A 13,708-nucleotide genomic window follows, 5' to 3' on the forward strand; every position below is an offset into this window, starting at 1 on the left:
AAACCTAAATCCCTTGGAGCTTCTTCTCACCTCCATCCGCAGCGAGGGACTGAGCTTGGAGATGGAGGAAACCAACCAACCAACTAACTTGTGGGAGAATTATTTCCTGTGTTCGTGTCGAAAGGTTTTCAGCTTTAATCAAACACAATGACGTGACCTTTGGACTCTTGAGGGAAACAAAATGCCTCGGAGTCTGGACTAAATTTCTATCAGTGATTTAATTTGCATAACTTTTTAATGAAGCATCTGCAGCTGAATGGAGACAAATCCTGAAAACACATGGCGTTTTCTCAGCGTTCTGGATGTGATCTCAAACAGACAGACATTTACAGGTGACGACAGGATTTCTACAAACATATCTGTGAAGATACTCAGTCATCCAGGTCCATAGTAATCTGTGGTTGGTTGAAGAAAGCAACTGGACCTGCTTGAAAAGTCTTGAAGACGTTTCGCCTCTCGTCCGAAAGGCTTCCTCAGTTCTGTCTGACTAATAGGGAGTATCCGGTATTTATCCTCTCATGGATCATCATAGAATCCGAATCAGAATGCTGATGGCTGCATTGTAGGTGGCTGATAAAAGATGTCATAGACACCCACCTCTGTTCAGTGATGGTCGTTCCAGGTTGACAAAAATGAACGATCCTCTCTGGCTAAGATGTCTGCCAGTTTTCTGGAAGTCCTCTCATACTCCCGCACCAGTCGAACTGACAGACAGACAGAACTGAGGAAGCCTTTCGGACGAGAGGCGAAACGTCTTCAAGACTTTCCAAGCAAGTCCAGTTGCTCTCTTCTACCAACCACAGATTACTATGGACCTGGACGACTGAGAATCTTCACAGATATGTTTCTACGCACTTTGGGATGAGATCCCTTCGACTGGTGTGGGAGTACGAGAGGACTTCCAGAAAACTGGCAGACATCTTAGCCAGAGAGGATCGTTCATTTTTGTCAACCTGGAACGACCATCACTGAACAGAGGTGGGGGTCTATGACATCTTTTATCAGCCACCTACAATGCAGCCATCAGCATTCTGATTCGGATTCTATGATGATCCATGAGAGGATAAATACCGGATACTCCCTATTAGTCAGACAGAACTGAGGAAGCCTTTTGGACGAGAGGCGAAACGTCTTCAAGACTTTTCAAGCAAGTCCAGTTGCTCTCTTCAACCAACCACAGATTTCTACAAACTCTCAATTCGGAGACGAGCGAGGAGCTCGTTACGTACGGACCAGGAAAGAGACGGGAATGAATGCAAAGTGTGGATTTGAAGATATTTGTTTTTTGGTCTAAATCTGATAACCAGCGGTACAGGTTACGGTCCGTAACAGCCGACTTGTGCTGCTGTTGCATTCATGGGTTCTTACAGAGTTTAAAAAAAAAAAAAAATCACAGGCCATAAAATATAAATTAATTAAGGAAGAAAGTCGTCCTTTTGTATATTTAGTCTGTTTGAGCAGCTGTCTTCTGTCCTCTGAGGACGTTCCTCCTCTGCAGCTGGAAGCGGGTCTTCATCCTGATTGGTCACTTCACATCCTGGCTCCTGATTGGTTAAGGTCTCAGACACGGCTGGGTTTAGTGTTTGAGCGACGGGCGCCATGGCAACAGGCGAAGGCTGAAGAATGGAAAGGTGAAGGTTAGTGTGTGTAGACGAGGAAGTGAACAGTGTGTAGTGCACTAGTGTGGTGTTTGGGACACGGCAACAGGAAATGACACGTTTAATATAAAAGTTTGGCTTCTAATGTTGGCGCTCATGAACATATCCTGGCACTGACAGTGTGTGTGTGTGAGAGAGAGAGAGAATGACTGACCAGAGACACCCCCCCGCTCCAGTAGAGCTTCAGTTCTGAGCGCCACAGTGCCACCATCAGGCTGGAGAGCAGGGAGCATGGAACCAGATAGAGCAGAGCCGGCTGAGCCAAATTCATCAGTAACACACACGCGAAGCTGAGGAACAGACCCACACTGTACCCTACACACACACACACACGGTAATAAATGAGCATATAACTGAAGTTTGCACATGTACACTACAGCACCTGTTAGAACACCTGCTCATGTCATCAGCCAATCAGAGTTAAAGGATATGGGACATCAAACATAAAAGCACGCTATATCAGCTTCCATTAAAAATATGAATTAATTGCATCAACAAATACAAAATCATCTATTAAATTCAGCAAAATCGTTATATTCGTGATGATTATATGGCATTTCTGCTCGACTTCCGATATGCATTTTCTACAACCGGAAGAGCCGCTGTCACATGATCATACGTCACAAAAACTTTCGGGCACAGCACAAGCGGGTAGATGAATGGAGAAGTGGATGACAAGAAAATTGTTTTTATAGTCTTTAACGTACATTGGACATCATGGTGTATTGTGCTGCTTATGGTTGCAATAATTCCAATGGGAAATGCCCTGGAGTAAGGTTTTTTGCATTCCCCAAGGACCCGAAGCTGAGGAAAGTGTGGGCTCACTACTGCCGTAGAAAAAACTTTGCACCTACTGTTTCCCACAAACTGTGTTCGGACCATTTCACTGAGGATTCTTTCAACTTTAATACTCAGGTACTGAACGATATTAATTGCCAAGCCAAATTTAAGAGGCTACTTAAAGATGGAGCCGTTCCCAACGTCCCAATTCAGGAACAAGACGGCGGAGTGAAACCCGAAGTGCTACGGCCACCACGAGGTGCATTCGCTAAGCGACTGAAAGCTGAGGTAAGGATTAGTATTATAATTTTGGGTGTATCAATTATTGATTTATCATAATTCTGACTCATTTACTCTTTATATCTGTCCTTCTTTGTTTACGTACCGAATCGAAGAGTTGTGGTGAAGTTGTTGAAAACAATAGATATCGATTATATTTTTAAAACAATTGAATAACTTTCTGGAGCAACTATGCGGATTCCGACATAAACATCGGTGAGGACGATAGGCCGTATAGCCGGGTTCATGGAGGCAGTGATGGCGCCATAATATACAGGGCCTAACATTCCTACAACTGTAGAGACAGTCGAGAAATCCTGTAACATTAATGGACATTTAAATAAATGTTAAGTTGGTAAGTTTGTTTAACTTTTCTTAATTTTCATCTCTTTCGCCAAACGGCGTAGTGTTGTTGGCTGTGTGATGGCGTTTCGCCATTTTGAATGTTTTCATCTCGGACTCTGGAAGCATTGTATCTCAATCAATCTCGAAAAATATCAGCAAAAAAAACTAGCTTGCAACGGACTTTAGCTAGATCTATGATGAACTTTCAATGTATGATACAAAAATAATACTTCTTTCAACAGATCATTAGCCTTTGAGCAGAATTGTTTTTAACTTACCAGGAAGTGTTATCGAGCCGACCGCTTTCAGTTTCATGAGGGCTGAATGAACTCTCACTCTCAGAATCATCTGACCCGTCAGAGTAAAGACAAGATCCATGTTCATGTGAATTTCCAGCTATCGGTTTGAATTGATAGGGTCTAACTTCACATCTCTGTGAAACATCGGGAATGTCACTGTCGATGGTGTCCATTTCGGTAACCTGTTTACATTAGATTCCCAAGCGCTGGCTCCTTGGAAAGTTTTTGTGACGTCACGGGTCACGTGACCATCTAGCTCATTAACGAATCCTTGTTTTACGCTGATGTATAAAAAAGTTGAATAATGTGGTGATTTTCACATTTTTGACGCCCTGCAGTGATTTAGATGGCATTTCTTATGTCCTTTATACATAATTATACCCAGAAAAAATCCATGTCCCATATCCTTTAAGAGCTTCAGTTAATGTTCACATCAATCACCGCCATGAGGGAGCAGTGCCCTGTGACTCTGACCACAGCGTACCACAGTCCCCAAGATCAGAGCTTTACTCCACAGTCTGCTGTGAACTTTAACTGAAGCTCCTGTTCCGTATCGGACGCAGCAGTGTACAGGTGTTCCTAATAAAGTGGACAGAGAGAGACTCACCCACAGTGGAGGTCAGGAAGTAAACCTTTGATGAGTGTACGAGAACATCGAACCTGTGGCAGTAGGCTATGAGCAGACCTTAGAGTGAGAGGACAGTGTGTCGGTGTTACTGTTCGAGCTGTTGTTGTTGTTGTTGTTGTTGTTGTGGTGATTTCAGTTTCAGTACCTGGAATACAAATGTCTCCGAACCCCAGCAGTAAGAACGGCCGACTGCACAGAACCACAGCAGAAAAGCTCAGGGACGGAACCTTCAGAACCAACGGGAGCTACACACACAACACAAAGGGTTTACTAAAGTCCTAATGATGAGCAGCAGTTCTGTCTCTCCTCCACCTGTCTGTCTGTGTGAGGTGTCTTACCTTCTCGTGTGTGGATGATTTAGAGGGACCGCCCCCAACTTCAATCATGATGCTCTTCCCACTCTACACACACACACACACACACACACACGAGTATGGCTCTGAGTCAGTCGTGTGTGTGTGTGTGTGTGTGTGTGTCATACCTGTCAACCCTCCCGTTTTTCCCGGGAAATCCCTTATTTTGACTTATTTCCCGCTGTCTTCCCGTTTTTTTATTTTCCCGAAAAATCCCGTATTTTCACAATATAAAAAAGTCGGTAGGTCCAGAATTCATGACGCACCTCTGACAGGAGTTTAGAGCAGGAAGTCGGGCCATGAATTCATGTCCCCGCCCTCTCAGGCATCAGTAATTACAGAACTCCATCCAGAGGCGAGGCTGAACAAGTGATTAGGTCCAGTGTTGCCAGATTGGGAGGTTTCCCGCCCAAGTTGGGCGGTTTCAAGTGCATTTTGGCGGGTTTTGAACATATTTTGGGCTGGAAAACGTCAGCAGTATCTGGCAACACTGATTAGGTCTGAGGTGAAGATGGCGATGCTAATAGCTAAGAAAAACATTAGCCTCTCTTTCTTTGATGATTTCAACAAGTGCGTGGCTGGAATGTTCCCAGACTCTTCCATCGCAAAGAAATTTTCCATGGGGAAAACGAAAGCCTCCCAAATAATCAAAGGTAAGCTACACGTGTTTACATTAAGTATGTCCTGGCTAAGACCTCATAAATAGCCTAGTGTAAACTAATTGGTGTATTAACTGTTTTATCCACTCATTGTCTATTTTATTTTCTATCTGAAACTTACCCATTTTAAATCACTCTTGGTTTAATATCTTATATTACTCTATTACTCTCTATCTATCTATCTATCTATCTATCTATCTATCTATCTATCTAGTGTTCCGAGGCCATGATTATGGTAAAACCATAATAAATTGCAATGGAATTGAATTTATTGACTGGTTATATAATGACCTTTCTTATTTTAACATAAGATCCGTATTTTAGCCCTTAATTTGGGAAATAACTGGTACCACTGAAAGCAAATAAAAATAAATGTATAGTTTATTCACAAATGCACTCTATAAACCATAAGCATATTGAGTTTGGGTCTTGGCTATCACCAACATGCACCAGAGTACAGGAAATCACAAATACTAGATAGAAAATTGCCCCCCATTCAACTACACACCCACTTTTGGTGAAGGGTATGACTTTCCGAAATTTTCCCTTATTTTGAGTTAAAAATCTGAGAAATATCCCTTTTTTTCAAACCTCAAAGTTGACAGGTACGGTGTGTGTGTGTGCGCGTACCTTAGTCAAATAAGGTGTTATGAAGACGAAGAAGACGTCGTACACTAACAGGGCTGTGAGCAGCAGTGTGCACGCCTGTGGGGCAAAAAACAAATTACACAAGAACACTAAATTACACACCGTTACACAACGCAGTGTCACTCACTCTGAAGCTGGGCAGTCTGAAGGTTTTCATCACGTAGAGACAGAACGCCATGCCCAGCGTGTCCTGCAGCACCCACGCCCACCTTACACACACACACACACACACACACACACTGTCAGATATGAGAAATGAAACCAACAGCGTTCATGTGGATCATAAATTGGGAAGGACGATCGGCTGTGGCGCCCCCTAATGGGAGGAGCTGGAAGAAGAAGTGACTGAACCTGCAGTCAAACCCCTGTTCAAAAGTGATTCTCATCATCATCCACCAGCAGTGATGTGATTCTGATGAACCCCCAAATAAACGTCAGCTCTTTCCATACGAGTTTCTTCACATCGTCTCAGTCTGATCTGGCTGCTGAAGCTGTGTGCGCTCCTCGAAGAACTTACAAAGACGACAATCAGTAAAGTTCTCAGGGAGGCTGCTGAGGGACATGTGGTGCGTGCTCCTCACTCTCTGTATGTGACAGTAATCTCTCATATTCTTCACGCGTCTGGGTGACGGGGCGGGGCAGACAGACTGAAGAAGAAAAACCCTAAATCACCACCATCACAGTGAAACATGGTGGCGGCAGCATCACACTATGGTTCTGCTTCTCTTCAGCTGGACTGAGGCTCGAGTGAAGATGCTTTAACAAAGTGTTAGTTAAGGGGTGTGTTTATTATACCTGCAGTGTCACAAACATTTTTAGGCTTTTTTTTTCCATAAAATGTTTTTTTTTTTGGCTGCTGTTTAATAAAGAAGGAAAAATATCTTTATCGTTTACTGTTTCACATCACAAAGACCTGCGATTCTCACAGGGGTGTGTAAACTTTTATATCCACTGTAAACATGCTAACATTACTATTTTCTTGATGTGTGTGTGTGTGTGTGTGTACCGGTCCTCGTTGCGGAACACACACCAGGTGATGCTCACACTCGCACACAATCCACCCAGCAGCAGCACTCGCATGTCCAGACGCTTTTTCAAGCAGGGCAGCTTGTTCTCGGGAATCCTGCTCCACGCACACACACACACACACACCAAATAAATTTCCTAAAAATAAAACACAAACGGTTCCTGCTGTTTATGTGAGATCATCAAAAGAGCATGAGCTGATCGACACTGAATGATGAATCACACTGCGTTAGTTCCAGAATATTTTTGTTGCCATGTTTAATGCTAAACGCTTTAGCTGGTGAGCTAATACTGCTCGCTAAAGTGTGCAATACAGGAACACGCACATCTCCAATCACACACTCGAAGTCGATGAGTGAGTCAGAATAAAACCCGTCCAGGCCGAGTGAGATTTAGGCGTGTAGTGCACGTGAGGCTAAACTGGAGCCGATAAGCTTCCGTTCCGTACTCGCTAACGTGAACAGCGTGGATGATTTTTTTTTAAAGATGTAGAGGGTGTGCAGAGGTGTACGTGCTGCTCACCTGCACTTCCCGACAGGAATTCTGCGGACGATGAGCCAGAGACAGTTGTAGAGACCCACAGAGGAGGTAAGACAGAAAAACCCGATGAAGACGTGCACTGTGGAAAAGCAAAACGTCAGGAGCCCCGCTGCTTACCCGAGCCAAGGAGGCGTTAGAAACCGATGTGAATACTCTAGCTAGCCGCTTAGCACTGTAGCATTCGTGTCTATTTTCCCAGCTCTCCACCTGTCACACGTCAGCGAGCAGCAGGGAGGCTGAGGACTTCCTCTGAGACATCTTTACAAACTCATCACGCACTCTGAGGAAAGCGCTATCTGCCCTCTACTGCATACATGAGCTTCGAATCCCATCAGTGCCGCTGCTGCCCCTCCCACTCAGACAGCATGGCCAGTGCTTCTCTCTCTGACTCCCGGCCAATGGACAGCAGTGGCACTGTTGGGATTCGGACCTGTGATTTTGTAATAATAGCACGAACACTTTTCTGCTGCACCAATCAGGAGCCCCTTCATCATCATCATCATCATCATTCCAGTTCCTCACTGAATGACTCCAGGCCAGTCGCTCTCATACTCGCCATAGAAAAGAAATTTGAGCGACTCGTTCTTGGAGGCCTCAGAACCCACCCCCCAGGACGTCCCTGACCCCCAACAGGTCAGTCAAAGATGGGTGTAGGCTTCATCCCCCTGGACCCTGACGCCCCACAGTACAGCTCTGCCGTTCCTGCACTGATGGTTCCTGATCGAGAACCTCACACAGTTCAGTCTGGAAAACTCCATCTGCCATGAGATGACTTTCTAATTTCAAGTAAATTAAAAAATAATTTCTGGCCTGTGAAAGTGATTGTGTGTGAAGAATCCGTATGAGGAAGGGTTTGCTGATTGGCTGAGAGCAGGAGGAACAATGAGACGCTAGAGGAGCGAGAGAAATAAACACAAATACCCAGATAATCATAGAACATGTAAAGGAGCACCAGCAGGAGGCAGCACATCCCCACCCACACGGCGATGGTGCTCGGAGTGATGTTCACCGTCTCGCTCTCCTCCGTCTCGCCGCTCTCCTCCTGCTCCGTCTGTCTGAAGAGAAAACCACGCCTCGTTTAACCTTCTGCCCCCTACTGACCACTGTCAGATACAACACACAATATTAACAAACTACAACATCCTCTGTGCCCCGCCCCCTTTCACCTGGGGATGTCCTACCTGGATTATTTGCATATCAGAATTTGATTGGTTGATAGATTTATTGATGTTTCCACTGCTCAGATTTATCTCCTCAGTAACTAATCATGAACAAAATGACTGTCGAGCTGTTCGGTTATTGTGGCACCGTGTCCGTTTTGTGTCTTTATTGTTAAAAATATATTTTTAAAAATGTATTAAGGAAATTCATATCGTTTGGTTTCTGAATAATTCATTAAGACGTGTTCACGTTTGCATATAAATCTTTAACATAATAAAGGCTGTGTTTCATCGCCGTGAATATAAACTCGGATCGGATTTTTCTCAGGTTTTATTTCACGGATGGTAAAATATTTCACTGCTTTCCCCGAAGTTCTTGATATTTTCAACGAATCAAATGAGTCAGTGAGTCGTTCAGTCACGCTCGAGATTCACTTCTCTCCGGTGCACCAGTCGAGTCAGTGAGTTAAACGAGTCTTGATTCATAAAAGAAAAGAAAAGATCAGGGATGGGTTTCCCAAAAGCCTCTTAACACTAAGAGCATCTTAACTAGGAGAGAGAGAGAGAGAGAGTTCATTGTGATGCTCGCTCGACCATTTAACCCTGATCTTTGTGCTACGATGCTTTTGGGAAACTCAGGCCAGATCTGTTCAGAGAGTAGGTGTGTGTGTGTGTGTGTGTGTGTTGTCTCACTTTGTGATTTCTTGGACACCGCTCCAGTATCCTCCCCCTGCTACCGTCCCGACGGCCATGAGGAACATCAGCGCCATGCTCCAGTCCACCAGCGGCTCATCAGGAGAGTACAGCACCACCTGCTTCCTGTCTCTGAAACGCTGCCGAGTATACACACACACACACACAAGGGTTGGATGAGATCATGAACCCTGAAGACATCTATTCTGATGTCTTCTAAAAACGAATACAAACTCGTAATAAATATAAAACCTTGCTACTCTTTAAAGAGTGCTCGCTGCTATTTTTAAAAATGGTTAGTAACTGATAGCACAGTGCGCGAGTGATCTCAAAGTGTCCCCTGACACGAGTGATGAAATGATCAGTATGGTCATGAGCACATCACCCAGCGCTAACACACACTCACGGCACCGGCTCACGGGGTGTGTGATTACCGTGCGGAGGTCCAGCATGTCTGCGTAACTCATTAAAGCCAGCGGAATGTCGATCTCCTCGTACCGAGACTCGTTCCCCTGCGGAGGGATCTGAGAAAGAGAAGAAACTCAGAATCAGAAACACGTTGGTTTCACACGCGTACAGGTCAGAGGTCAGAGGTCACATCCTCACCAGCCAATCCCTGCTGATGATCAGGAGACCTTTGGCACCGTTGGTTTGGGCCAAATGAACTTTCTCATAAAACGTGCAGTTCCCACGCATCACCATGGCAACACGGTCACGAAAGACACCATCGGGGACATCGGAGTCGGAGCAAAGTACAGACGGGGTCAGATCATACACCTCCACCGCAGGCTGGGGACAAAACCCACGACACAAACCGACCAATCAGCATCGAGAACAGCTGATAATTACACTCAGGACTTTTATTCTGTTTCTGAAGTACTGCAAGGAAGAGTCTCTGTCTCTCTCTCTCTCTTTCCATCTCTCTCTGTCTCTCTGTCCATCTCCCCCCCGCCCTCACCGTGGTGTGGAGGTGCTGAGGTAAGGGAGTCCAGTGGGAGTTGAAGTGGATGCAGTAATCCTTCCCTCCGTTTCTTCCAAACTCAGTGAAATGAGCGATGCCATATTCTCCTAAAACCTGCAGGGACAAACACCACATCTGTAAAACATCTGTAAAAGTACAGCTGGGTCAGACCTGACACCTCGCTGATGTTTCGTGTGATCTATCACACAAGCCAGAGTGCTGCTGGAGTAAATATCATCTCAGCTATGATTCAGTCACAGGCAAAAGGTTGCAGGTCATCACAGGTAAACACGCATCATCACAGTTAATCACAACTCATCACCAGTAAACACAGGTAAACAAACATCGCAACTAATCACAACTCATCACCGGTAAACACAGGTAAACAAACATCGCAACTAATCACAACTCATCACCAGTAAACACAGGTAAACAAACATCGCAACTAATCACAACTCATCACCGGTAAACACAGGTAAACAAACATCGCAACTAATCACAACTCATCACCAGTAAACACAGGTAAACAAACATCGCAACTAATCACAACTCATCACCGGTAAACACAGGTAAACACACAGCACACTTAACTAATCACCAGTAAACACAAGTAGACACACATCAGTTAATCACAACTCATTACCAGTAAACACAGGTAAACACACATCATCACAGCTAATCACAACTCACCACCAGTAAACACAGGTAAACATGCATCATCACAGTTAATCACAACTCATCACAGATAAACACGCATCATCACAGTTAATCACAACTCATCACAGATAAACACGGGTAAACACACATCACTGTTAATCACAACTCATCACCAGTAAACACACATCATCACAGCTAATCACAACTCATCACCAATAAACACAGGTAAACACACATCACAGTTAATCACAACTCAGCACCAGTAAACACACATCACAGCTAATCACAACTCACCACCAGTAAACACACATCACAGCTAATCACAACTCACCACCAGTAAACACAGGTAAACGCGCATCATCACAGTTAATCACAACTCATCACAGATAAACGCGCATAATCACAGTTAATCACAACTAATCACGTGTAAACACACATAATCACAGCTAATCACAACTCATCACCAGTAAACACACCATCACAGTTAATGACAACTCATCACCAGTAAACACAGGTAAACACACATCATCACAGCTAATCACAACTCATCACCAGTAAACACACATCATCACAGTTAATGACAACTCATCACCAGTAAACACATGTAAACACACATCATCACAGCTAATCACAACTCATCACAGGTAAACACAGGTAAACACACAATCACAGCTAATCACAACTCATCACCAGTAAACACACATCATCACAGCTAATCACAACTCATCACCAGTAAACACAGGTAAACACACAATCACAGCTAATCACAACTCATCACCAGTAAACACACATCATCACAGTTAATGACAACTCATCACCAGTAAACACAGGTAAACACACATCATCACAGCTAATCACAACTCATCACAGGTAAACACAGGTAAACACACAATCACAGCTAATCACAACTCATCACCAGTAAACACACATCATCACAGCTAATCACAACTCATCACCAGTAAACACAGGTAAACACACATCATCACAGCTAATCACAACTAATCGCAGGTCATCACAGGTGGTCAGGTAATTCAGGGGAATTGCAGGTAATCACAGCCATGCTGATATTCAGTACAACATTATTGTTATTACTAACAGATGTTTATTTTTGTACTACAAAAGATCCCAAAGAAGTGTGATTGGATGGACCACTGTGTGTTTCCATGGTAACGCACAGACTGACTGATGGTGGTGGGAAGTGCAGTAACGGTTTCAGTGGAATTAACTATTGCTAGAATCGGAATATTGACTAAATATCAGCGCTTTTGTCCAATAAGGTGTCACGTGTTTAAGGTAATACTGACTCATTTGCATATTTAAAAAAGGTTAGAGTGTTCGGGCGTCACAGTGGTGCAGCGATCATCACTGTGGCCTCGCAGGAAGAAGGTTCTGGGTTCGATCCTCATGGCTGACTGGGGTCTTTCTGTGTGGAGTGTGATGGACTGGTGACCCGCCCAGGGTGAAGCCCACCCCACCCCTCACCTCACCCCACCCCTCACCTCACCCCACCCCTCACCTCACCCCACCCCAGACCCCACCCCACCCCACCCCTCACCTGGAGTCAGCTGGGATTGGCTCCAGCTCATCTGCGACCCGCAGTGGATAAGTGGAATAGATAACGGATGGATGTTAGAACGTTGTGTTCCTTCTGATATATGCAATTATTATTATTATTATTATTATTGCATTTATTTCCTTTATTAATATTCATATAAGTCTGAATAATGATGAGGTAAAACACAGCATGTCTTCTTGCTCTCCCACTGAGCAGCAGTTAGCCACATTCACTCTGCACCTGTACCGCACACATCACATCCCCACGGTCCTGTGGGTCAACAACATTTATCATCAAAATATCACATCCATCCTGGAGTGCGTTCATGAGCACTTCCTACCTGAGCGATGAGAAGCGCAGCGCGGATCACAGCTGATGCACACCTCATGGTGATGATGCTCGACTCACTACTGCATCCACGCATGCGCGCGCAGCTCAGTCCCCGCAGTGGTGAGCTCACACCAGTGTCCGCTGCCCAGTGCTCCCAGTGCACTACAGGGAACGCTCTGGACACGGCTGTGGCTGTAAGTGCACTAGATCGGGTCTGAAATAAGAGGACTTGTAAAGACAGTGCATTACAGAGGGTGCGCACTGCTTTATATAAATAATAATAATAATAATAATAATAATAATAATACGTAGTGTCCATAGGAAACATGTTGGCATTTAAATGCACTACACAGGGAGTGAAAAATGGCGTTTGTGTGCTGTGTAGTGCACTAGGTGACCCATAAAGAGCAGTTGGAGGTTCAGCTCTGTGCTGAAGAACTTTATGGCTGCACTCTGTGGAGAAAATGTCACTAATATACAAGCGCACTACACACAGTCTGAAACTCTGCTTTGTTTCCTGTCTCTGACACACTGGGCCCCTGTGCAGGGCCAAGGCCCTCAGTGACCCTGTGGCCTGCCTCATGTATGGATGAAGGCTGTATAAATGGGAGCAGAGGGGTCAGAGGTCATGGAAATGGTTCCCATTCCCTATGGAGTGCACAGTCTCTCCAACCATGATCCATTTGGGATTCAACACTTTATTACCGAGCAGTCTATATAATGTGTGAGACACTCACTCCTGTGTAGTGCACTATGTGTTCAAAACAAACATATTTTGGGTTCAGCTTACATACACACTCCATGAGTGCACTGCTTAGGGAGTGACTTCTACACTTCCGCTAGGGCTCTGAGTGTGGGTCCGGGGTCTCTCACCCTCCGACACCACGCACTGTGCGACAGAAAGGCTTGTAAATAATAATAATAATAATAATAATAATAATAATAATAATAACAGGGTTGTTCAGGGATCCGATCATTATTCAGGAGAGTAAAATGAAGTGGAAGTCGTGCACTCTGTAGTGAACAGTTTCACTCCTCACCTCCAACACAAACAGGGAGTGAAGAGTGGGTTTTGTTTTTTAGGGAGTGAGCAGTGGGTTTGGTTTTTAGGGAATGAAGAGTGTTTTTGGTTTTTAG

General features: G+C 44.6%; 1 protein-coding gene across 1 annotated transcript; it reads right to left on the minus strand.

Annotated features, from left to right (window-relative positions):
- Positions 1–1,156: 1,156 nt before the first annotated feature.
- Positions 1,157–12,638, minus strand: sppl2 (signal peptide peptidase-like 2). The gene is made up of 15 exons (XM_060920846.1): positions 12,582–12,638; positions 10,027–10,143; positions 9,675–9,857; positions 9,503–9,592; positions 9,069–9,208; positions 8,137–8,288; positions 7,198–7,294; positions 6,656–6,772; positions 5,777–5,858; positions 5,632–5,706; positions 4,328–4,390; positions 4,135–4,234; positions 3,969–4,046; positions 1,813–1,973; positions 1,157–1,616 (listed from the first exon to the last, which is right to left on the minus strand). The coding sequence occupies exons 1-15, from the start codon at positions 12,627–12,629 to the stop codon at positions 1,416–1,418; spliced, it is 1,704 nt and encodes a 567-aa protein (XP_060776829.1). The 5' UTR covers positions 12,630–12,638; the 3' UTR covers positions 1,157–1,415.
- Between the last annotated feature and the right edge of the window lie 1,070 nt (positions 12,639–13,708).

The sequence above is a fragment of the Neoarius graeffei genome, chromosome 1, assembly GCF_027579695.1.
Source record: "Neoarius graeffei isolate fNeoGra1 chromosome 1, fNeoGra1.pri, whole genome shotgun sequence".
In the NCBI taxonomy this organism is placed as follows: Eukaryota; Metazoa; Chordata; class Actinopteri; order Siluriformes; family Ariidae; genus Neoarius; species Neoarius graeffei.